Source organism: Geotrypetes seraphini, chromosome 2 (assembly GCF_902459505.1).
Source record: "Geotrypetes seraphini chromosome 2, aGeoSer1.1, whole genome shotgun sequence".
Taxonomy (NCBI): Eukaryota; Metazoa; Chordata; class Amphibia; order Gymnophiona; family Dermophiidae; genus Geotrypetes; species Geotrypetes seraphini.
Window position 1 is genome coordinate 228,011,108 of NC_047085.1, and position 24,941 is coordinate 228,036,048.

Consider the following 24,941-nt stretch of genomic DNA (forward strand, 5'->3'; position numbering starts at 1 on the left):
TTAGAACTGTTTAAAAAATTTTTGGTAACGGTGCTGAAAGTTCCAGACTCTAACTTACCCCCTGTACAAAAAATTTATTATAAGATTACAGAGAATACTCAAGGGGAAAAGACTGAGTTAGATGTCTCTGCATTATTGGAATCATCTGTGATAGAGGTGCAAGGTCGTGCTACATTGGTAGTCACGCTTGTGTTTCTACAAGATAAAGAAATGTTACTGAAATTATACTTTAAAATGAAACAGGTCTCCTATTTAGGTGAAAAGGTGAATATATTTCCAGATGTATCTAAATGGACTCAATCTCGCAGGAAAGAATTTCTTACATACCGTACAAGAGTGGTTTCTTTAGGGGCAAGTTTTCAGTTAAGGTTTCCTTGTAAGTGTTTTATTTCCTATCAAGGAAATAAGTATATCTTTTTTGAACCGGCCCAATTGGGTTTATTCCTGGAAGGTAAAGGGTTTTCTACCGTGGCCCAGACCGAAACTGAAACTGTATAATGTGGTCATAAAATGATAAGAATGATGTATGTTCGAGCTTATTTTCCTTTTATTATATATATACAAAACTTCCGGAACTTGGAGGCGAGGAGGATGGCAGTTTGAGTGCAGAGCTCCTCTCCCTGGACAATCTGCCTGCTTTTAAATATCAGCAGCAGTGGGAGATCAATTGCTTTTACATCTAAGCAGCAACGGGACCAACCCACCAAAAACCCACAGTCCCGATCCTGCAAAAATATGAGCTCCACCCTCCCTGCAGTCCGCTAGGAAAATCAACTGCTTTTACACCTAAGCAGCAGCAGGACCAGCCACCACTACCGAGAGCCCTTTGCCCTGATCCAGCCAGATAAGTAAGCTCTTCCCCCAGCATTCCGTTGGAAAAATCAATATGCTTGCTTTTAAATATCATCAGAAGTAGGAGATCAACTGCTTTTACACCTAAGCAACACCAAGACCAGCCGCCACTATCAAGAGCTTTTGTCCCAATCCAACCAGACGTGTATGCTCTTCACCATACAATTTTGTTGGAGAGATCAATCTGCCTGCTTTTAAATATCAGCAGCATTGGGAAAACAACTGCTTTTACACCTAAGCAGCAACGGGTCCATCCGCAACCACCAAGAACCCACAGACCCAAACCTGCCAGGAATGTGAGATCCGCCCCCCCCTACAATCCGATAAGAAGATCAACTGTTTTTACACCTAAGCAGCAATAGGACCAGCCGCCACTACCGGGAACCCTTTGCCACGATCCAGCCAGACATATAAGATCTTCCCCCAGCATTCCATTGGATAGATCAATCTACCTGCTTTTAAATATCAGCAGCAGTGGGAGAACAACTGCTTTTACACCTAAGCAGCATTGGGACCAACCGCAACTACCAAGAGCCCATAGACCAGATCATGACAGGAGTGTGAGCTCCACACCTCCTGCAGTCCGCTAGGAAGATCAACTGCTTTAACACCTAAGTAGCAGCAAGACCAGCTGCCTATAATAGGAGCCCTTGCCCCGATCCAGCCAGGCATGTGAGCTCCTCCCCCTATATCCCGTTTAAGAGATCAATCTACCTGCTTTAAATATCAGCAGCAGTAGAAAAACAACTGCTTTTACATACAAGCAGCAGCGAGACCTACCGCAACCACCAAGAGCCCACAGACCCGATCCTGCCAGGAGTGTGAACTCCTCCCCCTGCAGTCCATTGGAGAGATCAATCTGCCTGCTTTTAAATATCAGCAGCAGTGGAGATCAACTGCTTTTACACCTAAGCAGCAACGAGACCAGCCACAACCACCGAGAGCACACAGACCCGATCCTACCAAGAGTGTGAACTCTTCCCCCCCTGCAATCCGCTAAGAAGATCGACTGTCGGCTCCGGGCGGCTTTCCCGCAGAGGAGAGAATCCTGCATTCACCGTGGGCCTCATCTGGGGCAGCCTCCTTGGAGCGGCTGAGGCATGGGCAGTGTATCTGGGAGGGAATGCATGGATGGGAGAACATCGCAGGGAAGGAGACATAGGCATCCTGGGACTGTCGGCCAAGTCTCTTCCCTGAAGAAGCCCTTTCTGGAAACGTCAATCGCTTCTCCTAAACTTACTTGCTCCACTTCATCACTAACGCTGAAACCGTGGATTGAAGACAAAGTTTTATTTTATTTTTCTTTCCAGCTTATGATTTATCTTTAATCTTATCTATTGTTTTGCCTTTTGTCTTTGTTTTGTTCTATTTCTATCATTTAAATTTCTCCAGAATTCTACTGTGCAACGGCTCCCCCTTCTGCTTCTATTCCTTTCTCTCCTCTCTTCTACCTTCCAAAGTATTTAGATCAATGCTGTCTTGTTAAAATGTTTATTTTATTTTTATTTTTCCTCTAACTCTACTTTTCACTTCTCTATTACCCTCCAGGTACTTTAGTTAGATTGTGAGCCTTCGGGACAGTAAGGGAATTTTTCAAGTACCTTTCTTATTTCTAATCTTAATGTATATTTTCTGTAAACCGCTTAGAACCTAACGGATGTAGCGGTATATAAGAAATAAATAAATTACATTACATATTTAGCTTTTTGATCCTTGATTCCCACAAGGAGGTTTATTAAGCTTTTTTCTCCCTCAACAGGTGGACTATATTTAAGAGATTTTCTTCTTCTTTTTTTTTTTGTTTCATATTCATTTGTTTAATGATGAATTGAAAAAGATGTATTCAATATTTCTTGTACAATTCTGTATGTAACTATTTGAAAATATAAATAAATTTAAAAAAACAAAACTTCTCCTTTAATATTTAGGGCTTCTTTTATGAAGGTGCGCTAGCGTTTTTAATGCACGCGCCAGATTAGCGCGCACTAGCCGAAAAACTACCGCCTGCTCAGGAGGAGGCAGTAGCGGCTAGCGCGCGCTAGTCTGTGTATTAAGGCCCTAACGCGCCTTCGTAAAAGGAGCCCGTAGTGTGTTGCTGATGCTGCAAATGTTCTTGAATTTTAAAAAACGCGCACTTTTATCTCTTCAATATCCTTTTTTATGTCAACTTTAATACTTAGGGAGTCCTTTTACGAAGGCGCGCTAGCCGTTATAGCACGCACTAAACGCTAACGTGCCCATTATATTCTATGGATGCGTTAGCGTTTAGCGCATGCTAAAACGGCTAGCTCGCCTTTGTAAAAGGACTCCCTAATTTTACTGGTAAAAAAGCACATGAAATAGAGATGTCGGATCACCAGAAGGGGGAGGGAAGGAGGAGAGAGAGATGCCAGAAAAGATGACTAAAAAATAAAATCACCAGACAAAAAAAGGTAGGAAAATGATTTTATTTTCAATTCAGTGATTAAAATATGCTAGTTTTGAAAATGTACATCTGCCGTCTATATTTTGCACTGTTCAGGAAGAAATTCATTTGTTTCTATTTCTCTGGAGTTGTACTGCATAGAAACATAGAAATAGACGGCAGATAAGGGCCACGGCCCATCCAGTCTGCCCACCTCAATGACCCTCCCCTACCTTTCTCTGTGAAGAGAACCCACATGTCGATCCCATTTTGTCTTAAAATCGGGCACGCTGCTGGCCTCAATCACCTGAAGTGGAAGGCCATTCCAGCGATCCACCACTCTCTCGGTGAAAAAGTACTTTCTGGTGTCACCATGCAGCTTACCTCCCCTGAGTTTCCATGGATGCCCTCTTGTAGCCGTGGGACCTTTGAAAAAGAAGATATCTTCTTCCACCTCGATACGGCCCGTGAGATATTTGAACGTCTCGATCATGTCTCCCCTCTCTCTGCATTCCTCGAGAGAGTATAGCCGCAACCTATCCAGCCGTTCCTCGTACGGGAGGTCCTTGAGTCCTGAGACCATCCGGGTGGCCATTCGCTGGACCGACTCCAGTCTCAGCACATCTTTGCGGTAATGAGGCCTCCAGAATTGCACACAGTATTCCAGATGGGGTCTCACCATGGATCTATACAATGGCATAATGACTTCAGGCTTATGATTGACGAAACCCCTACGTATACACCCTATGATTTGTCTAGCCTTAGATGAAGCCTGTTCCACTTGATTGGCAGTCTTCATATCTTCACTGATGATCACCCCTAAGTCCCGTTCTGCTACAGTCCTTGCTAGGATCTCGCCATTAAGGGTGTAAGTTTTGCATGGATTTTGGCTGCCAAGGTGCATGACTTTGCATTTTTTGGCATTGAAACCTAGTTGCCAGATCCTAGACCAGCGCTCCAATAGGAGTAGGTCGTGCTTCATATTGTCGGACATTGAGTTTTTGACCGTTGCACTCCTTTCTACTACATTGCATAGTTTGGCGTCATCTGCGAATAATGTTATTTTACCTCGAAGCCCTTCTGCCAAGTCTCTTATAAAGATATTGAACAGGATCAGGCCCAAGACCGAGCCCTGCGGCACTCCACTGATCACCTCCGTCATTTCAGAGGGGGTGCCATTCACCACCACCCGCTGACGCCTGCCTCCAAGCCAGTTCTCAACCCATTTTGTCAAAGTGTCACCCAATCCTATAGAACTCATTTTGCTCAACAGCCTGCGATGTGGTACGCTATCGAAAGCTTTGCTGAAGTCTAAGTACACAATGTCCAGGGGCTCCCCAACATCCAGCTTCCTCGTCACCCAGTCAAAGAAGCTGATCAGGTTGGATTGGCAGGATCTCCCCATAGTAAATCCATGTTGACGGGGATCCCGTAGATTCTCCTCGTCCAGGATCGTATCCAATTGACGTTTGATTAGAGTTTCCATCAGCTTGCTCACTATTGATGTGAGACTCACCGGTCTATAGTTTGCAGCCTCCATTCTGCAACCTTTTTTGTGGAGTGGGATGACGTTAGCCGTTTTCCAGTCCAACGGGACTATACCCGTACTAAGGGAGAGATTGAAAAGCGCGGACAGTGGTTCCGCCAAGACATCACTTAACTCCCTGAGCACCCTGGGGTGTAAGTTGTCTGGCCCCATCGCTTTGTTAACCTTGAGTTTAGACAGCTCACAGTAGACACTGCCTGGCGTAAACTCGAAGCTACTAAATGGGTGTACTGGACTATCCCTTGTCTGTAGCAGAGGGCCAGATCCCGGCTCCTCGCGGGTGAAGACCGAACAGAAGTATTCGTTTAAAAGTACAGCCTTTTCCGAGTCCGCTTCTATATAGTTCCCGTCTGGTTTCCTGAGGCGTACTATCCCGCCTGTGTTTCTGTTTCTATCGCTAATATACCTGTAAAAGGATTTATCGCCCTTCTTGATGTTCTTCGCTAACGTCTCCTCGTTTCGGAATTTGGCCTCTCTAACTGCTGTTTTGACGGCTCTTGCCTTGGCCAGGTAGTCTTCTCTCGAGTCCTGATTCCCTGATTGTTTGTAATAAATGAACGCCCTTTTCTTCTCTTTTATGAGGCCCGAGATCTCCGCAGAGAACCACTGTGGCCTATTGTTCCTTCGCCGTTTACTTACTGATTTTATATATCGGTTGGTTGCCTCCTGTATGGTATCTTTCAGAGCTGACCACATTTCTTCTACGTTATCTGTTACCGCTTAGTTTTGTAGCGCTTGATGGATGAATTCCCCCATGCCCTCGAAGTTGGCGTCCTTGAAGCTTAGGACCTTGGTCAATGTGCTAGATTTGGCGAACCCCTTTTTGAGATTGAACCATACCATATTATGGTCACTGGAGGCCAACGCTTCGCCCACTGAGACCTCTGTGACACTTTCGCCATTGGTAAGTAACAGATCCAGTATTGCCTGCTCCCTTGTTGGCTCCAGTACCAGTTGTTTCAGTCTTGCTCCCTTCATAGAGTTCAATAGCCTCCTGCTGCTGCTGGATGCAGAGGAAAGTGTGTTCCAATCCACATCAGGCATATTGAAGTCACCTAACAGTACTGTATCCCCTCGCAAGGTGATATTCTCTATGTCTCCGATCAATTCCATATCCAGGTCCTCCTGTTGTCTTGGGGGTCTGTATATTACGCCTAGATACAGGCATTTGTCTTTCCCCCTGGCCAAATTTACCCAAAGGGATTCCCCTGTGTACCTGACATCTGCAATTCTGGTGCTGTATTTAGATTTAGATTTTAGCAAAGCCTTTGACAGTGTTCCACACAGATGATTAATAAATAAACTGAGTGCCCTCGGAATGGGCCCCAAAGTGACAGACTGAGTTAGGAACTGGTTGAGTGGAACATGAGAGGGTAGTGGTCAATGGAAATCACTCTGAGGAACATGAGAACTGTAAGAAGAGCCATACTGGGTCAGACCAGTGGTCCATCTAACCCAGTGGTCTCAAACTCAAACCCTTTGCAGGGCCACATTTGGGATTTGTAGGTACCTGGAGGGCCTCAGAAAAAAATAGTTAGTGTCTTATTAAAGAAATGACAATTCTGCATAAGGTAAAACTCTTTATAGTTTATAAATCTTTCCTTTTGGCTAAATCTTAATAATAATATTGTTATTTATAGCTAAAGAGACATATGATCAAGAAACTGTTTTATTGTACTTTTGTGATTATGATAAACATACTGAGGGCCTCAAAATAGTGCCTGGCGGGCCGCATGTGGCCCCCGGGCCACAAGTTTGAGACCACTGATCTAACCCCAAATCCTTCTACTACGACAAAAAGTATCTTAATAAATTAGCCTGTGTTTGAGATTTCGGCCCCTTATGTGATTGAGTTTGACACCCCTGCATTATTCCATACCGTGGAATGATTTGTTCTAAGATAACACAAATAAGATACTTAACTTAATGGCCACTCCTAATATAACTCAATTTCCATTCCTAGTATAACTCAAGGGTGCAACCTACTGTAATGCAGATGCTATACTATCAATCATGTTTAGGCCTGTAACACAGAAGCAGTACTATCATCTATGTTATGTCTGTAACAGAGAATGCTGCATTATCAAGCATGTCTGTCAAGAACTGTATGATCACTTATGTCATGTCTGTCATGTTCTGACCTATATTGTGAATATACTCTTGTAACCCGTTCTGGGCTCCTTTGGGAGGACAGACTAAAAAAATGAATAAATAAATTCATGTTTCTACCAAATTTTAGCATGTTAATTACCGTATACACTCGAATATAAACCGGGATTTGGGGGTCAAAAATGGGGGTCCCGGTTTATATTTGAGCCAACAATACACCCCCCCCTCCCAGAATTATTACAGGTCGCAGCCGCCAGGCTCTGCACCCTGCCCCCGTTCCTGCCCTAGCCTCATACCTCATCTGCCGATCCCCGGTGGAGGTGCAGCGGGCAGGAGCGAACTCTCGAGCTCCTACCCTGCTGCTAACCGGCTGCTCTGAGTTTCTTCGGCCGCTGAGTGACACAAGCAGGAGCGTGATTTGGCGCTGCTACTTGGTGCTGAACGGCTTCCTTACTGGCTCCCACTGATTCTATAAAGGGTGCCTAAAGTTAGGCACTTATTGACATTTTAGAAAGTCACTGCTCCATTTCAGCGTTTCTCTACTGTACCTCACGGGACGTGTCGAAGTGGAAGATGATATTTTCTTTCTCAAGGGACCCTCGGCCACAAGAGGGCACCTACTCAAACTCAGGGGCGGAAAATTTTATGGCGACACCAGAAAGTATTTCTTTACAGAGAGAGTGGTTGATCATTGGAACAAGCTTCCAGTGCAGGTGATCGAGGCAGTCAGCGTGCCAGACTTTAAGAATAAATGGGATACCCATGTGGGATCCCTACGAGGGTCAAGATAAGGAAATTGGGTCATTAGGGCATAGACAGGGGGTGGGTAAGCAGAGTGGGCAGACTTGATGGGCTGTAGCCCTTTTCTGCCGTCATCTTCTATGTTTCTATGTTTTCTATGACATATCTGGATCCTCTTTTAGGCATGGTAAGACACATCCAGTATCAGAAAGTATTCTGTTTATTATAAAGATAAAACAAGCTCTACAATAATCTCAGCAAACTTAACATCCCATCTTTCTCAAACCTTATCAGTGAGAGAAGGCTCAACCAAAGCAGGCTGTGCCAGTGCAATAAAACCACCTTTTCAACTATCTTATATAATCCGCCTTGAACCGTAAGGTAAAGGCGGAATAGAAATCACTAATGTAATGTAATTGAAAGGTATTTTACCAAATAACAGTTTCAATAATTGGTAAAAAAAAAAATGTAATTGGGCGATAGGAGCCTATCCGGTTCTATAAAAGACATGCTGCTTAGTGACGCCTAACGCCTAAGTGGGCATTTCTGTGGTGGGAGCATGACTTAGGCGCCACTAAGCGCGATTCATAAAAAAACGTTGGGGCCTGAAATTTAGGCCTTTAAAACCCCTCGCCTACATGTCAGGTGCCTACGTTTTGACATAGCTGTCGCCAGCCGCGATTCTGTAAACAGTGCCTAAGTGTGACTGAAACGCGGCAAGCGCCATTTTTCTAGGCGCCGGCCGATTTAGGCACTGTTTGTAGAATCAGCCCCTAAGTTTCTTGATGTAATTTGTTGTATCTGAAAGCAGAAATTCACTCTCTCCGTGTATTTAGTGACATTGCAAGTGTAATCTCTTCTACATTTGTCACTAAATTGTCAAAATTAAACAATATTGCAGACTAGAGGAGAAAAGCCCTATAACAAGTATAATAAATTAATTGCTTATCTTGCGGTACATTTTAGTAATGAGTTGCCTTAATTGTAACAAAATCTTTTCTTGACACCTGCCCACACTAAACATCTTGGTCTCTGTATAAACTGGTGTGAGATTTCGCTTCTAAATAATCCTGTGTTATTTATACCTTCTTCCTCTTCTCACTCACTCCAGGTGACATAACATTTTTTTCATCTCCTTTCACCTTTTCTAGCTATGAGCCTTTTTTTGATTTTTCTGTTTTCCTTGTGTCTTTGACTAACTCTTTCTATAACAGGCCTCTTTTTTCTTATATGCAGTCATATAAGTCCCTGCTTGCTTATATTTAATCACAATCAATAAAAGAATTTTAAATTTTATATGAAGGGAGTCTAGCAACCAGTGTTGGTCAGTCAGTACTGGTATAACATGAGCAGTGATAATATGAACTTCAGTTTATTGTAGAGAGAAATACTGTAGTCTATATGGCAGAGAATCAAAGCATTGTAAGCAAGTGAGAGAAAACTAAGAGCCAGATGCACTAAACAGAATCTGCTCGGGTCCAATTTTTGGCCGATTCTAAAAGAGCTACTGAGGCATTAAATATTTTGCATGCAAATGATTCGCACGGAGGTTCGTTATAATCACCATCTCTCCCGTCAAATTGATCGCTGTAAGAACAACTCTCACACATGCGCAGAGCTGGCAGGGGAAGCCTGAACAGCTGAGAGGCAGGGCAAGCCTCAAAGCAGCCTCCTGCCATTCAGCTGTTCGGGGCAGGAAACCTTTTGTTTTCTTTTTTTTAATGGGTACAGATACTGCGTAGTAGTTAGGGGTCTGGGTCCAGCCTAGCTGGGGGGGCGGTTGTGGGGGAGGACTTAGTTTGGGTCAGGTCGGGTTGGGGGGTTTCAAGCATTCACTAGACCACCAGGGCCAGTGATAGGGAGTTGGGTCAGGGTGAGCCTGCTCGGGCTTGGGCTCAGGGAAGGGGCTGGCATGCTGTGGCATGCTTTTTTTGTTTTTGACTTGACTTTCCTATCAGTGCCTGGGCCAATCATGGCTCAGGCACTGACAGGAAAGCTGGTTCAGAGTAATGAGCAGCAAACTACTGCTACAGTTTCAACACGACATGGATTTGTATGCTCAATACTTTGAGCAATCCTTTCTGATTTTTCAGTGCTGGATTTGCGGTAGAGTTTCCTCTACTGCAAATCTTTAGAGCATGGGTCCAAAAGGCACAGTGAAGTATAAGGTAAAAAGAAAGATTAGTAGTATAAATGCAGACAGTTTCTACTGTATACAAAATCAGCTGGGGGAGCCCACAACTAAGAGCATGTTCCCAAAGCGGTGATCACTTTTTTTTTTCCTGGCACTCTTGAAGTCCAAAGTGAGGCTCAGCACTGCTGGGTGTTGGGCTCTAATTTAAAGATTACTGTTACCCCCAAAAAGAATTCTTATCTCTGATTGGTTTAAGCAAAGTGTTTTCACTCATGTTGGACTCTGGAAGGTATGCACAGTATGCGTTTGGTCATATAGTGTTCTGGAGCATCTTAAAGAAAGTTCTCTGAATCAATACCTGATCTTTTCTGCAAATGTATCTTTCTTGCTACAAGCATGGATTAGCGTCTGAAGGTCCTTATGAGTACCTGAATGTAAACAAGTTAGGTTATAAGTGGTTTATAAATAGGATGGGGGAGTGGAACCTTCCCGAGCCCCCACCGACATGTGATGGACTGTGGCCAGTGGGCAGTAACACCAAGAACAAGAAGGTCAGGGGTAGGGTTATGGGTGTAGGTGGGGTCAGCAGATGGGATTAAAAGGGGGTGAAACAGGTGGCTTCTATTCCTGTTCCTTGCCCACTCACCCCTGTGCAGATGGAGTTATGAAGAAAAGTCTTGTTATGACTTGGGGAAGAGGATAACCAAGCCTTAAACTCCCCTCAAGAGGGGGGGGGGAAGAGAGGATTGAGCTTTGGTAAAAAAGGAAATGGAGAAGTGTTGCCTGTTTGGTTAGGTGGAGATGCATGGAAAAGGGTTACAGGCTGGTTATATGGCAGTGCCATCCTTTGCTCCAGCTAGGCTGGACATAAATGGCAAGCTGGGGGGGGGGGAATTGCAATGGAATAAATGGATTCAACAGGCTTGGCTATTGATGTCATGAATGTGTAACTAACATCTGTGACTTTGTATCCCAAGAGAGAAGTTTGCATGTGTACGTATTATGGTGGAGAGAGAGAGGGGGGCTAATTGCTGCATGAGTTTGTATATGAGGCAGTCCCCGGGTTAAGAACGAGTTCCATTTTTTAAACCGTTTTAAAGTTGAATTTGTATGTAACTCGGATCCTAGTATTCTTCCCACCTTTTCCACCTCCTTGAGGCCCCTCTTGCATTCCTTTCCATCCATCTCACTGTTCCCTATCCACCACCACATCCAACAGTACTCCCTTTCATCTCTCTCTTCCCCATGCATCTCTACCTCACTCCTCTCCCACCACCATGTCCAATAATTCTCTCTTCCTGCCTATACCCAACAATTCTCCTCTTTCTTCATCTCCCCATGTGCACCATCTCTCTTTCCCTCTCACTCAGACACCCAATTCTCCCTTTCTATTCCCTCCTCCACCTCAGCATCTCTCCCTCACTCCCTCCATTCTTCCATCCTATGGCTCATGCTCCCCTTTCTCCCTCCATTCTGTGTCCCAAGTTCATGCCCCCTCCCTCCTTCCTTCCATCCTTTGTCCGAAGTTTGCGCTCCCTCCCTCCCTCATCCCAACGCACCCCTCTGTCTCTCCCTCCATTCTGTGCCCCAAGTACGTGTCTCCCTCCAGTGGGTGTTTACCTTCTTCCAACGCACCACTCTGTCTCCCTCCCTCCCTCCATTCTGTGCCCCAAGTACGTGCCTCCCTCTGGCGGGTGTTTACCTTCTGACCAGCTCTCTCCTCCCAGCCGCAGTCGTTTCTCTGCACAAAATCACAGGCAGTGGCTCCTACGTACGCTGCGCAGCTGAGCTGGAAGCCTTCCCCCTGACATCAGAGGAAGCTCCTCCCACGTCAGAGGGAAGGCTTCTGGCTCAGCCATGGAATGAGTGTAGGAGCCGCTGCCTGCGGCTTCGTGCGGAGGAAATAGCCAGCCAGAAGGTAAACATCCGCCAGAGAGAGGCACGGACTTGGGGCACAGAATGGAGGGAGGGAGGGAGGCAGAGGGGCGTGTTGGAACTCGGGAGGGAGGGAGAGGGGCACATTGGGACACCGAAGGTAGAACAGGACCTCCGTTCTTAAGTACCAGTCCGACGTAAGTCAGATGTTCGTAAAATGGGGACTGCCTGTATAAGCTAATAGCTAATATTTGTTTATGATAGGTAAGTTTAAAATCCAGATGATAACCCAGAATAATCAGAAATGTATTAAGAGAGCCAAAATGGCATAATGGAACTAGAGCAATATTAAGAAGAGTAGAATTCCCTGATAATCATATGGCCTGTGATTTTAAATGGATTAAGCTTCAACTTATTATTATACAATCACTATGCAACAGCTCCAGGAGAAAGATCAAGTGTGGAAAATCAAGCTAGAAATGGTCTATATATGTGACCAGCTGCATACCACACACCGTGTGCACTTTGTGATGTGGTTAGCATTTGCCCTGAGAAGTAAATGCAGGGCAGATGCTGAACATACCCTCTGCATTTATCACAAAGGCTTTGCAGTTATCCCACATTAATTTTTATGCTTTGCAGGTTTCTGTTATCATGGAAAATGTGCACAGTACAGGGCTAGATTTACCGGATCATGGTAGCACACTTTAGGACCCTGAGTGCAGAAGAATACACCCAGGTTAAGATTCAAAACAAGTTACACATTCATAGGTAGCCACTGATTATATAACTTGCCTATCTGTGGAGTTTGGGATGTGGATAGTAATGGGCTGATAATCCATTTACATGAATAAAGGCAAGGTCTGGGGCTGAGCAAAGGTGAGCTGTTGAATTATCTTGATAGCAGTGATTATCGGCCGCTATACAGATAAGCTGTATGTTTAATTTAGAACTTCTAAAAAAGTGATTGTATTTTACATATCTATAAATACTGCTGAAAATGGATCCATAGATGAAAAATACAGTACATGGAATCATTGGTATTCTTTTACCTAGGGTTACCATATGGCTCCAGTAAAAAGAGGATGGATTAAGACATCCGGGTTTTACTTCCATTGAATGCAATGGAACTAAGGAGGACAGATACATCTAGGTTTTACTTCCATTGAAAGCAATGGAAGTAAAACCCGGATGTCTTAATCCATCCTCTTTTTTTTTTTTTTCTGGAGCCATATGGCAACCTTCCTTTTACCTGTCTCAAGACTACTTGAATCAATTTTGGGCTTTTAAGCTTCATATTACAAATATTTCTAGATTAAGTGATGTTAAATAGAAAGTGGCATGAAAAGGGACAAGCTGGTGATCAAAAAATTGTACAGCTCCTGAAGATGCCATGTGGTGAAACATAGTCTTGTGTTGGGCTGAACGTTTTGTTATTTGAAGAAAAGGACAATTGCGAGGACAGAGGGGATCGCCGGATGTGACCAAGGAATTGCGATTTACATTTGTTAAACTGTTATACAACCACCGGTTTGATACCCTTCCGATTTGATGACTATCAATTGTTGAACTAAGATCCATTTTGGATAAAAGTGATTACAGTGACTGTAGTATGTACGTGTGTGAATGGTGAATGGTGTATGTGAGTTGATGGGATATAGGTAACTGAAATATTTCTATATCAATTATTGGTAATTTGTGAAAATATTTTTTACAATGAATTGTAGATATGAGATGACTTGTTAAATTATTAAATTATTGAACTGATTAAGACAACACTTGTTTGTAATAAATAATCAATAGCTATTTTGAAAGTTTGAGTTATATACTATATACATAGGACATTCAACACTGTTCTGCCCATCAGTCAGTCGCCGTTTCAGGAAAACATTTTCTTTGCTGATGTCTAGAAGGTGAGAGTGACGGGCATGTTTGCACTTTCTGGTATATTTCAGGACTCTCACAGAGCTACTGAAGCAACCCAGTCATGGGCACATGGATCACGTTCCAGATGGGCATGGAGGCAGCATTCAGGTCCAGATCACTGACATGATTGCGAGGGTCTCCCCCCACAACAGTATTGGTAAGTGATGAGTTGTCATTGCTCCAGTCCATCTCCTATTATACACCATGGAGGAGGAGCCTAATGGCTCCTTGTGGCCAGTCACTTCACCCTTTATTGCCTCTGGTTTAAATTGGAAGCAGTGGCGTATTAAGTGGGGGAGAAGTGGTCCGCCCCAGGTGCCCTCTTGGCGGCAGCACCGGTGCCTGTCCTTCTCTCCACCTCCCCACTCCTTCCCGACTCCCCCCCCCCTTACATGTGTCCTTTCCCTTCCCTCATACTTCTTCCATTTCCCGGCGCGAACAGCTTCACGAACTTGCTGCCCGCGCTGGTGTCGGCTCTCTGATGTCGTGTCCGGGTCCCGCAGCTAGGAAGTGACATCACAGGGAGAGCAGACATGACGCAGGCAACAAGTTCGTGATGCTGCTTGCACCAGGAAAACGAAAGAGGTACAGGGGAAGGGAAGGAGGGCACGCATGCGGCAGGGGATGGACAGAAAGGAGCGGGAGAGAGGCATCACCACCCCGGGCGCCATTCACCCTCGCTACGCCACTGATTTGAAGCCCTCTAGGAATCTGCTGTACTTGAATGTAATTTGCCTTACAGCTGAAAAAGGCATGAGCCAAGTCCATATAAATAAATAATTTTTAATACAATCAGCAAAATTAAGACAAGGACCAGATCACTTGTGTATGATTAGGAACTATGAAGAAATGATAGCTTTCAAATTTAGTAACATTGTTAATTTCAATCTGAAATGGGCCCCGCTAGATGATTTTTGTAGAAACCTATTGTAGTTAAACGAGACTCCTTTGTTTCTGATTAAAGATTCTGCAGCTCTTGAGTGTATTTTTGTTTTATTTTATGTTTATTTTAGTTTATTAGTATACTAATCTTTAAGCCCGTTACATTAACGGGTGCTAGAATAGATGTGTGTGTCTGTCTGTCAGTCTTTCTTTCTTTCTCTGTCTTTCCTTGGCCGCTGTCTGTCTTTCTTTCATTCTTTCTTTTTCTCTCTCTCTTTCCTCAACTGTCCACCACCACCCCTTCCCTGCTCCCCCTGTCCATCAGTAACCCTTCTCCCTTCCTTTTACCCCCATCCAGCAGCACCTTTTCCCTGCTCCCCCTGTCCAGCAGCACCCCTTCCCTGCTCCCCCTATCCAGTAGTAATCCTTCTCCCTTCCTTTTACCCCTCCCTGTCCAGCAGCACCCTTTCCCTGATCCCCCTGTCCAGTAGTAACCCTTCTCCGTTCCTTTTACCCCCCTGTCCAGCAGCACCTCTTCCCTGCTCCCCCTGTCCAGCAGTAACCCTTCTCCCTTCCTTTTACCCCCCCTGTCCAGCAGCACCTCTTCCCTGCTCCCCCTGTCCAGAAGCAGCCCTTCTCCCTTCCTTTTACCCCTCCCTGTCCAGCAGCACCTCTTCCCTGCTCCCCCTGTCCAGCAGTAGGCTGTCTCCCTTCCTTTTACACACACACACACACCCCCCGTCCAGCAGCACCTCTTATCTGATCCCCCTGTCCAGCATCCGCTAGCCCTGGCAGCCTCGGGGTTTTTGCTAGGCCAGCCCACCTAGCAAATGCCCCGTGGCTGCTGCGTTTGCTGGTCCAGGGGTGAGAAAAAGCGTCCCGGCAGTACAGCAGTCAAACCCGGCAGTGCAGTCAAACCCAGCAGCACAGAAGTCAAACCGCTACCACCATCGCAAGCCACCCCACGCGCCTGAAATAGAATTCGGCACGGAGGCAAACAGCACGGTGGCTGCGCGCTTAGGGTTTTATTATAGAGGATGTTTATTTTAGTTTATTATTATATGTTCTATTTTATGTATAAATTTGTATTAAGCTATTCAATTTCCTTTATTTTTGATCGATATGTGTAATTTATATATAAGAACATAAGAAGTTGCCTCCGCTGAGGCGGACCAGAGGTCCATCTCGCCCAGCAGTCCGCTCCCGCGGCGGCCCATCAGGCCCACTGCCTGAACAGTGGTCTCTGATTAATTTTATAATTTACCTCTAATCCTGTCCCTATAACCTTACCTCTACAAGGACCAGATAAATTCATATTATAAAAGCAGCAGCATTGCCAAGTGAACAACTGTAAAAAGAAGCCTGGCCTTGGCCTAGTCAATAAAGGCTGTGTGCTACTCTTCTCAGCTGTGATTCTGACCTCTGCCCACTAAAGGTCACTTTGGCTTATTCACTGTATGCAGATGTCTATTATAGCTACTGTATCTATTTATAGGAGAAACTTCATGAAAAAAAAAAGATTCCTATCTACTTGAACATATACGCAGTGGCATAGCGAGGGTGGAAGGTGCCCAGCATCACCACGCCAAGTACCCACTCTTCCTCATTGTGCCGAGCGCTCCTCCCCACATTCCTCTTGATATGTTCACCGATGCGAGCAACATCTTCCACCTCCTACTCGTGTCAGCCTTAGCTCACTTCTGACATCACGTCCTGATCCCACGACTAGGAAGTGATGTCAGAAGGGAGCTGAGGCTGGCACGAGCAGCAGGTGGAAGATGCAGTTTGTGCCAGCGAACATTTCAAGAGGTATACGGGGGAAGAGAGGAGGAGATGTGCTGGCACCCCCACGAAAATGGCGTCCAGGGAGGTTTGCCCCCCTTACTACACCACTGCATATATGGAATTGAGTATCAAATGTACCAGATTCCTGAAGTTTCCTATACCTCAGTGTATCGCAAACTATGTGCCTCCTGAGATTTCTGGTGTGCCGTGACACACTGGTGAGGAGGTGAGTCGTCCACGCTGGCTGCCTGCCTACAGGACGTGCTTTTCGCGGCGAGAGGCATGTCCTATAGGAAGTCAGCTGGCGCATATGACTCTCCTCCAGGCCGGTGTCTCTCCTCCTCTCCCCGCACCTCCTGGATCCCTCCACTGGCGGGGTTGTGGCCAGACGGGCCTCAGTGCATGCGCAGACATTGATGCAATGACATCACATGATGTCATTGCACCGACTTCCGGGTGCCAGCTGGGACACTGGATTTAGTGTGCCACCTGCCGGAAAGTTTGAGCAACATTCCATGCTATCAATCCCAAGGCAAGCAGTTTCTTCCCCTATGTCTGTCTCAATAGCAGACTATGGACTTTTCCTTCAGGAACTTGTCCAAACCTTTTTTAAAATCAGCTACATTAACCGCTGTCACTATTTCCCCCGGCAACACATTCCAGAGCTTAACTATTTATTCTCTGAATGAAAAAATATTTCCTCTTATTGGTTTGAAAAATTATTTCCCTGTAACTTTGAATGTCTCCTAGTTTTTGCAACTTTTGATGGAATAAAAAAGTTGATTCATTTGTATTTGTTCTACACCACCCAGCATTTGTAGACTTCAATCATATCTCCCCTCAGCCACCTTTTCCAAGCTGAAAAGCCCTAACCTTGTTACTTTCTCCTTGTACGAGAGTAGTTCCATCCCCTTTATCATCTGGGTCGCTCTTTTTTGAACCTCTTCTAATTCCAGTCTCGTAAGGTTCTCTTACAATTTTTCACAATCCTCTTGCAGTTTAACAACATTGAATAACTTTGTGTCATCAGTAAATTTAATTACCTCACTGGTTATTCCCATCTCTAGATCATGTATAACTGTGTCAGACAGCGGATCCAGTACAGACCCCTGGGGAACCACACTATCCACCCTTCTCCATTGGGAGTACTGTCCATTTAACTATATTCTTTGTTTTCTAACTTTTAACCAGTTTTTAATCACATTAAGACATTATCTCCTATCCCATGACTTTCTTATTTCCTTAGGAGTCTTTCATGAGGTACTTTGTTAAATACCTTTTGAAAATCCAAATACACAATATCGACTGACTGGGCTAAGAATGGTCATTCAGGTAGAAAGAAATAGAAATGGAGAGGTTGGTCTCTTCTTTATGAGCATTTTTGGAGCTAGAAAGGAAGAAAATTTGCTTCATGTCTTTAGTTTTTCTGTGAGAGAAGCTGAGCACCATGCAAAAGAGTTCTTGAGGTGATGCTTCTGGCGTCCAGTGAAACAGTATTCTTGAGGGATTGACAGTGTGGAGACTGAAATGGAAACAACAGAGAGCTATCTAATGAGCTTAAACCAGGTGTCTGAAGGAGTGAAGAAAAGAAGCACTAGAGAAAAAAATTCAAACTTTGCGAGCAATAGGTACCTGTACGATCCAGAAAGGAAGGGAATGAGGGTGCCCAAGAAATATATGGAAAAAAATAATCAAAACCCTGCTCCAGAAAGTGGCCAATCAAATTTAATTAGGGGTTGGACTATTCTGAGATAGTGGCCCAATAGCATGGAAGAGAATCTGCTGACTCCACTAGACTAGATTTTTAAAAAATAAATTTATTCATTTGGTACAATATATAACAATTTCAAGCAATCACAAAATTAGTTAAAAGGAAAAAAGAATATAAAAAGTATTTCTCAAGTCCACATTATTGGGGCTGCTTATCACCTAATAAGAGAAAATTTAAGGGAAAAAAAGACAATCCTTTGATGTCAAGAAAAGGCCAAATTATTCTATATTGCTTCACTTATTCTCAACCTCTACATTAGTTACAGGCAATTTTTATGATTTATCATGAAGAAAAATTTCCAGTTGAGCTGGATTGACAAAAATATACTTATTACTCTCATAAGTTACAATACACTTACACGGGAACTTAAGGAAGAATAAAGCTCCAAGAGCCAAGACATGCATTTTGAGTTGCAGGAATTGCCTTCTCCTGTACTGTGTTTGCTTAGAAACATCTGGAAAAACATTTAACCGTTGCCTACAAAGGAGAGCCTTTTTATTTGCAAAATATAACTTAAGAATAGCTTGTTTTCCAACTCAGTTCTAAAGGTAACCAACAATGTTCCTCTCTTGGCTGTATAATCTTTAGAAGATTCTAAAAATTGGGAAATATTTAAACTATCAGGCGATACCAATTGATCTGGTCCTCCCTCTTCAGAAACAACTTTAGAAACCACTAGGTATATAATACAAATTATCAGGTAGAAAATTTTCTAATTGAGTATAACCAAGAATATCTTTCAAATACATTTTAAGTAGTTCCAAAGGAGATAGATAATGAGACATGGGAATGTTGAGGAATCTGAGGTTCTTAGATCTCATAGTATTTTCCATTCTTTCCATCTGTAAATGTAACAAAGTATTATCCTTCACTTTAGTTACTGCACAAGATTGTCTTAGAGAAACAGATGCTTCCAATTAATTCACTTTTTTTTCAATTACAACCAATTGAGGCTCTTGTTCAGTTACCTGTAATTGTAATTGTAATACCTGTTCTGTAATTTCTGTTGAAAATTGGCACAGTTTTACAACAGTACCCTGTAGTGAGTTCTCTATTCTATTAACTATCGTCCAAACGTCTTGAAGTGTAATAGATTTATCGCCAAACTTGGGCCTATTACTAGACCCCGAGGGCATTGAAACAGGAGAAATCACTACTACTGATTGTCTTCCCGGTAAGGATTTTTTTAGATCCAGCTCAGATGGTAATAGAGAAGTTAGGGATGAAGTCATTATTCTCTGCTAAATTCAATACAGGTTGAGGTGGAGGCGTGGGCTCTCCAGAGGAGAGCGAGGCAGATTGAGATGAGAAATCAATTTTACCTTCAGCAGAAACACCCAAAATTGGGAAGAGATGGCAATCCATTGGGCCTGTTGATATTGATGTGGAAACAATCTTCGCCTTTCTCTTCCCCATGGTTGTTAATCTCTTAACCGCTCCTTCTCGGCTCCAAAGGGGCATGTCCTGCCCCATTGGCAATGCCACTTCAGACACGCGAACTCGGGCACATGTCCATGGGCCACGTTCTGCGGCACACTGGGTTTTAAATCCGGGAGAGAGGACCTCCCCTCCCGATGCCGGCAAAGCCGGGTGGTGGCTGCAGAGGTGCCTGGCAACAGATGAAAAAAGTCCAACAGGATAGTCAGCCTGTTTATTTAAGATTTTATATACCACTCCTGCATTTAATGACCTAAGTGGTTTACAAAGTATCAAACTAAAATGAAATTAGGTACTTGAGAAAAACTACCCTATCTGTCCCGAAGGCTCACAATCTAGCTAAAGTACCTGACTGGAGACAGCCCAGCCTACTTGAACAACCGCCTAATCCAAACTACCACAACCAGACACAGGAAAATCCAGACACCATTCACATACCCTCCAATCAGAGACATCAAACGGTAAAAAACTATACGATGGCCTTCTAGCCACACAGGCAGCAAAACTAGACCACCAACTCTCCAATCTACTAATTGCGACCCCAGACTACAAAACTTTCAGAAAAGAAATAAAAACCCTACTATTCAAGAAATCCATGAAGACTAACTAACACCATATGAAACATTTCTGAAGCAACCCGCTCTACTCTGTAACACCTCAGGACATGTCTAGAAATCCTCTTCTGTAATCCGCCTTGAACTGCAAGGTAATGGCGGAATAAAAATCACGAATGTAATGTAATATAATAAACTAAAAATATGTAATAACAACATATAATACTGTGCTGTTTTATTGCTAAAGTTATTTATTTTGGAACACTACTAACTTGTTTGCAGCATCTTTTTGAACTTGAATAATACATCTTGGGCCCTGAACTGGAGAATTCACACCAGGGTTTAAAAGAGGTTCAGGTTCAGTGCTTGATATACCACCTATTGAAAAACATCCAAGTGGTGTACAATAATTCAGATCTAATGGGGTAGATCAGTGTTCTTAAACATGTCCTGTGGGACCCCCCAATCAGTCAGGTTTTCAAGATATCCCTAATGAATATACATAAGCAAGATTTGCCTATAAAGTAGGTAGTAGGCATGCAAATTTCTCTCATGCATATTTATTACACACTAAACAATTTCGGGACTGATCATATCAATTCAGTAGAATATATTTTATAAACACAAAGAGCTATATTTGCTATAAATTTATAAACTAAAATTCCCACACATTCATTAATCACTTCTTTTTATTTTATACTGTTTGTTTAAAAAAAAATTTTCACCCCACACATGTGTTAATACTTCATATCATATAAATATACACATAAATAACTTACTAAAACCTTAACAACCTACCCAACCAACACAATAAAAGTTCATATGATTTTGATGTTTAATTATGAGGATTATAATTTGGTATGTTGTAAGTAGGATTATAAGGAGTGTGTGTATAATTATAGTATTATAGAACTAAGATTCATTACTGAAGCCGAGATCAGCCTATAGCCCCCGACGACGCCAACAGGCGAAACACGGATTTGTGTTGGGCAATTGTGCTCAGTTTATGGTGAACAGCGATACAAGGAATATGAAGATAACATCTATTGGAATACCATTCATGAAGTGATAAGTTTGCACAATATCAAGAACTTTTAGGCCAGTATATGGACAGTACTGAAATAGAGTAGTTTTGATATGAACTTTTATCGGGTAGGTTGTTAAGGTTTTAGTAAGTTATTTATAGAAACATAGAAGATGACGGCAGAAAAGGGCTACAGCCCATCAAGTCTGCCCACTCTGCTTATCTATCCCCTGTCTATGCCCTAATGACCCAATTTTCTTATCTTGACCTTCGTAGGGATCCCACATGGGTATCCCATTTATTCTTAAAGTCTGGCACGCTGTCTGCCTCGATCACCTGCACTGGAAGCTTGTTCCAATGATCAACTACTCTCTCTGTGAAGAAATACTTTCTGGTGTCGCCATTCATTTATGTGTATATTTATATGATATGAAGTATTAACACATGTGTGGGATAAAAATTTTTTTAAAAACAAACAGTATAAAATAAAAAGAAGTGATTAATGAATGTGTGGGAATTTTAGTTTATAAATTTGTAGCAAATATAGCTCTTTGTGTTTATAAAATGCATATTCATTAGGGATATCTTGAAAACTCGAGTGGCTGGGGGTTCCTCAGGACAGGTTTAAGAACCACTGGGGTAGATAGAGGGCATAAGAGTTGAAACTGAGAAAGGGACAGAGAAATGGAATGGAGAAGTTCTACCCATTCCCGCCCTAATCCTGCCCCCAGTCCTGCCATAGCCCCGCCCCCACTGCCAGTTCTTGTCGGGCAGGAAGTCCACGCATGCGTGGATGCCACACAATGACATTACACGCACGTGTCATCGTGTGGCATAGAAACATAGAACATGACGGCAGAAAAGGGCCACGGCCCATCTAGTCTGCCCACACTAATGGCCCACCCCCTAACTACCTCCATGAAGAGATCCCACATGCCAATCCCATCTTTTCTTAAAATCTGGCACGCTGCTGGCCTCAATTACCTGTTGTGGAAGATTATTCCAGCGATCAACCACCCTTTCGGTGAAGAAATATTTTCTGGTGTCGCCATGAAATTTCCCACCCCTGATTTTCAACGGATGCCCTCTTGTTGCCGTGGGTCCTTCCTCCCTGCCCAACGTGATTTAAGGTTTTGAAAAGCCGTCCAGACCCCCCGACATGTCCTCAAAAGGAGGACATGCACAGGGAAATATGGACATTTGGTAACCCTAGTACTGCCTTCACAGGCCAACCGCACAGGGGTATCTCCATCTAGCTTTATATGAGAACCATCGTACAGTATCATTATATAGGAAAGTTTAAATCTATTCAGAGAGGCTTCTAGTTGAAGGGAAGAGCATTCCAGCGAGAGAGGTTCTTGGGGAACTAGCTTGAAGTGGAGGAGTAGTTTAGTGTTTAGAGAAACAGACGGGGCATCAGGAAAGCTGACATTGAAAGTAGAGAATGATACGGTGACAAAATTCATCACCGTCCCCGTCCCCGCGGATAACCGCGGGAAATAATCCCATGTCATTTTCTAGTGTCTATTTCAATCTCAATCCTTCTACACCAGCATTCTTCAAAGCAAAGCTTGCGGGTCAGTGGTTGTGGCTATTCATACTCTGATTCTTATGTGAGTCAAGGATAATGAAGCCATTGTAACATCACTGATGTGATTGGCTCTTAGGCACTACTGGAATGAGGCATTATGACATCACAGTATCTGCTCTGGATACCAGACACTGTCATTCTTTAGTGTCTATCTCAACCTCAGTCCTTCTACACCAGCATTCTTCAAAGCAAAGCTTGAGGGTCAGTGATTGTGGCCATTCATATTCTGATTCTTATGTGAGTCAAGGATAATGAAGCCATTGTGACATCACTGATGTGATTGGCTCTTAGGCACTGGTGGAATGAGGCATTGTGACATCACAGTATCTGCTCTGAATACCAGAGACTGTCATTCTTTAGTGTCTATCTCAACCTCAGTCCTTCTACACCAGCATTCTTCAAAGCAAAGCTTGCGGGTCAGTGGTTGTGGCCATTCATACTCTGATTCTTCCCTCTCTCCTTAAAGAATGACATGAAGATGGTTTCCTGCGGTTATCCGCGGGGACGGGAACGGTGATGAATTTTGTCACCATGTCATTCTCTAATTGAAAGCCTGCTGATGCCCCTTGTGATCCTGCACTTTCTGTAGGCTCAGATGCAAAGTTAGGGCTTTATTTACTGAGCCTTTTACTCATAGAGAGAGAATGGGGAGAACGCGTTAGTAAACCAGGCCTTCAGATTCTAAGCCCTCTGGGGACAGGAATGTGCAGTACCTAAACTTAACTTGCCATGAGCTATGAATGAAAAGACATGAGCTAAAAACCATATGAGCCCCTGGTGTATAAAACAGACACAGAGGAGGATAAAATTAGCCTACTTAAATTGTTCCCCCCCCAAAAAAAATAAATAAATAAATGTCCTTTTTGTATGCAGAAGGTACTTGTGATCTGGATTGGCCACCATGAAGATACTGGGCTAGATGGACCATTTGTCTGAACCAGTAAGGCTATTCTTATGTTGTTCTTAAGGTGAATCCGTGGGCCATACTGGTCTTTCTTTGCTTTTCTTTACTGCTACTGTGTGTTTTCTAATTTTACCAGAGTAGCCCATTCAGATTTCCTTGTGTTACCTGATGTCACTTAAAACTCCCAGTGCTTTTTAAAAAAAAAGTATACTAGACGCAGCAAGTACATAAGAACATAAGAACTGCCATCTCCGGATCAGACCTTTGGTCCATCAAGTCCAGTGATCCACACACGCAGAGGCCCAGCCAGGTGTACACTTGGCATAAATTTTAGTCACCCATATCCCTCTATGCCTCTCGTAAGGAGATGTGCATCTAATTTGCTTTTAAATCCTAGAATGGTGGATTCCGCAATAACCTCCTCTGGGAGAGCATTCCAGGTGTCCACCACTCGTTGCGTGAAGCAGAACTTCCTGATATTTGTCCTGGACTTGTCCCTCCCCAGCTTCAGTCCATGTCCTCTTGTCCGTGTCACGTTGGACATTGTAAATAATTTTTTCCCTGCTCTATTTTGTCGATTCCTTTCAGTATTTTGAAAGTCTCGATCATATCCCCTCGCAGTCTCCTCTTCTCAAGGGAGAACAATCCCAGTCTCTTAAGTCGTTCCTCGTATTCCAAGTTCTCCATACCTTTATTAGCTTCATTGCTCGTCTCTGCACCCTCTCCAGCAGTTTGATCATATCAAAATAAATGAATTTAAAGTTACATCATCACTTTAGGTTTTATTGCATGCTTGCAAGAGAGAGCATAGGAGGAAGGTTCCATGCATCTCTGGAAAATAAAGAGAATGATGGGTGTGTGTATATATATATATATATATATATATATATATATATATATATATATATATATATATATATATACAAGAGAGAGAAAAACTCTTTCAAGTCAAAGAACATCTGGCCTTTTAATTAAAACCAAAAAAGCCACTATCTAATCAAGTTCTCTGTTCTGAAAACATTCTTTATTCCATTTACCATTACTGTCTACAAGTGATTTGCACAGTTTATAGTTTTACGGTACTCATTTCATGACATAAAGGCACACCAACTTCTGTCAGCCACTGACCTGACATAAAATGATTACGCTTAAAATTTGGCACACCTATGTGGCTTTCCACTAGTATTCTATAAAGACTTAGGCCAGACATGGGCAACTCCAGTCCTGGAGGGCCGTAATCCAATTGGGTTTTCAGGATTTCCCCAATGAATATGCATGAGATCTATGTGCAAGCACTGCTTTCAATGCATATTCATTGGGGAAATCCTGAAAACCCGACTGGATTCCGGCCCTCCAGGACCGGAGTTGCTCATGTCTGGCTTAGGCATACATAGATACCATTATAG

At 43.3% G+C, this 24,941-nt stretch overlaps 1 protein-coding gene across 1 annotated transcript in view; it reads left to right on the top strand.

The window, feature by feature from the left end:
- SHISA8 (shisa family member 8) overlaps nt 1-24,941 on the top strand; it is an 83,795-nt gene that overhangs the window by 52,663 nt on the left and 6,191 nt on the right. The window contains exon 2 of the mRNA XM_033932823.1: nt 13,617-13,744. Coding sequence (XP_033788714.1) covers nt 13,617-13,744 — 128 coding nt within the window. The remainder of the gene's footprint in view (nt 1-13,616; nt 13,745-24,941) is intronic.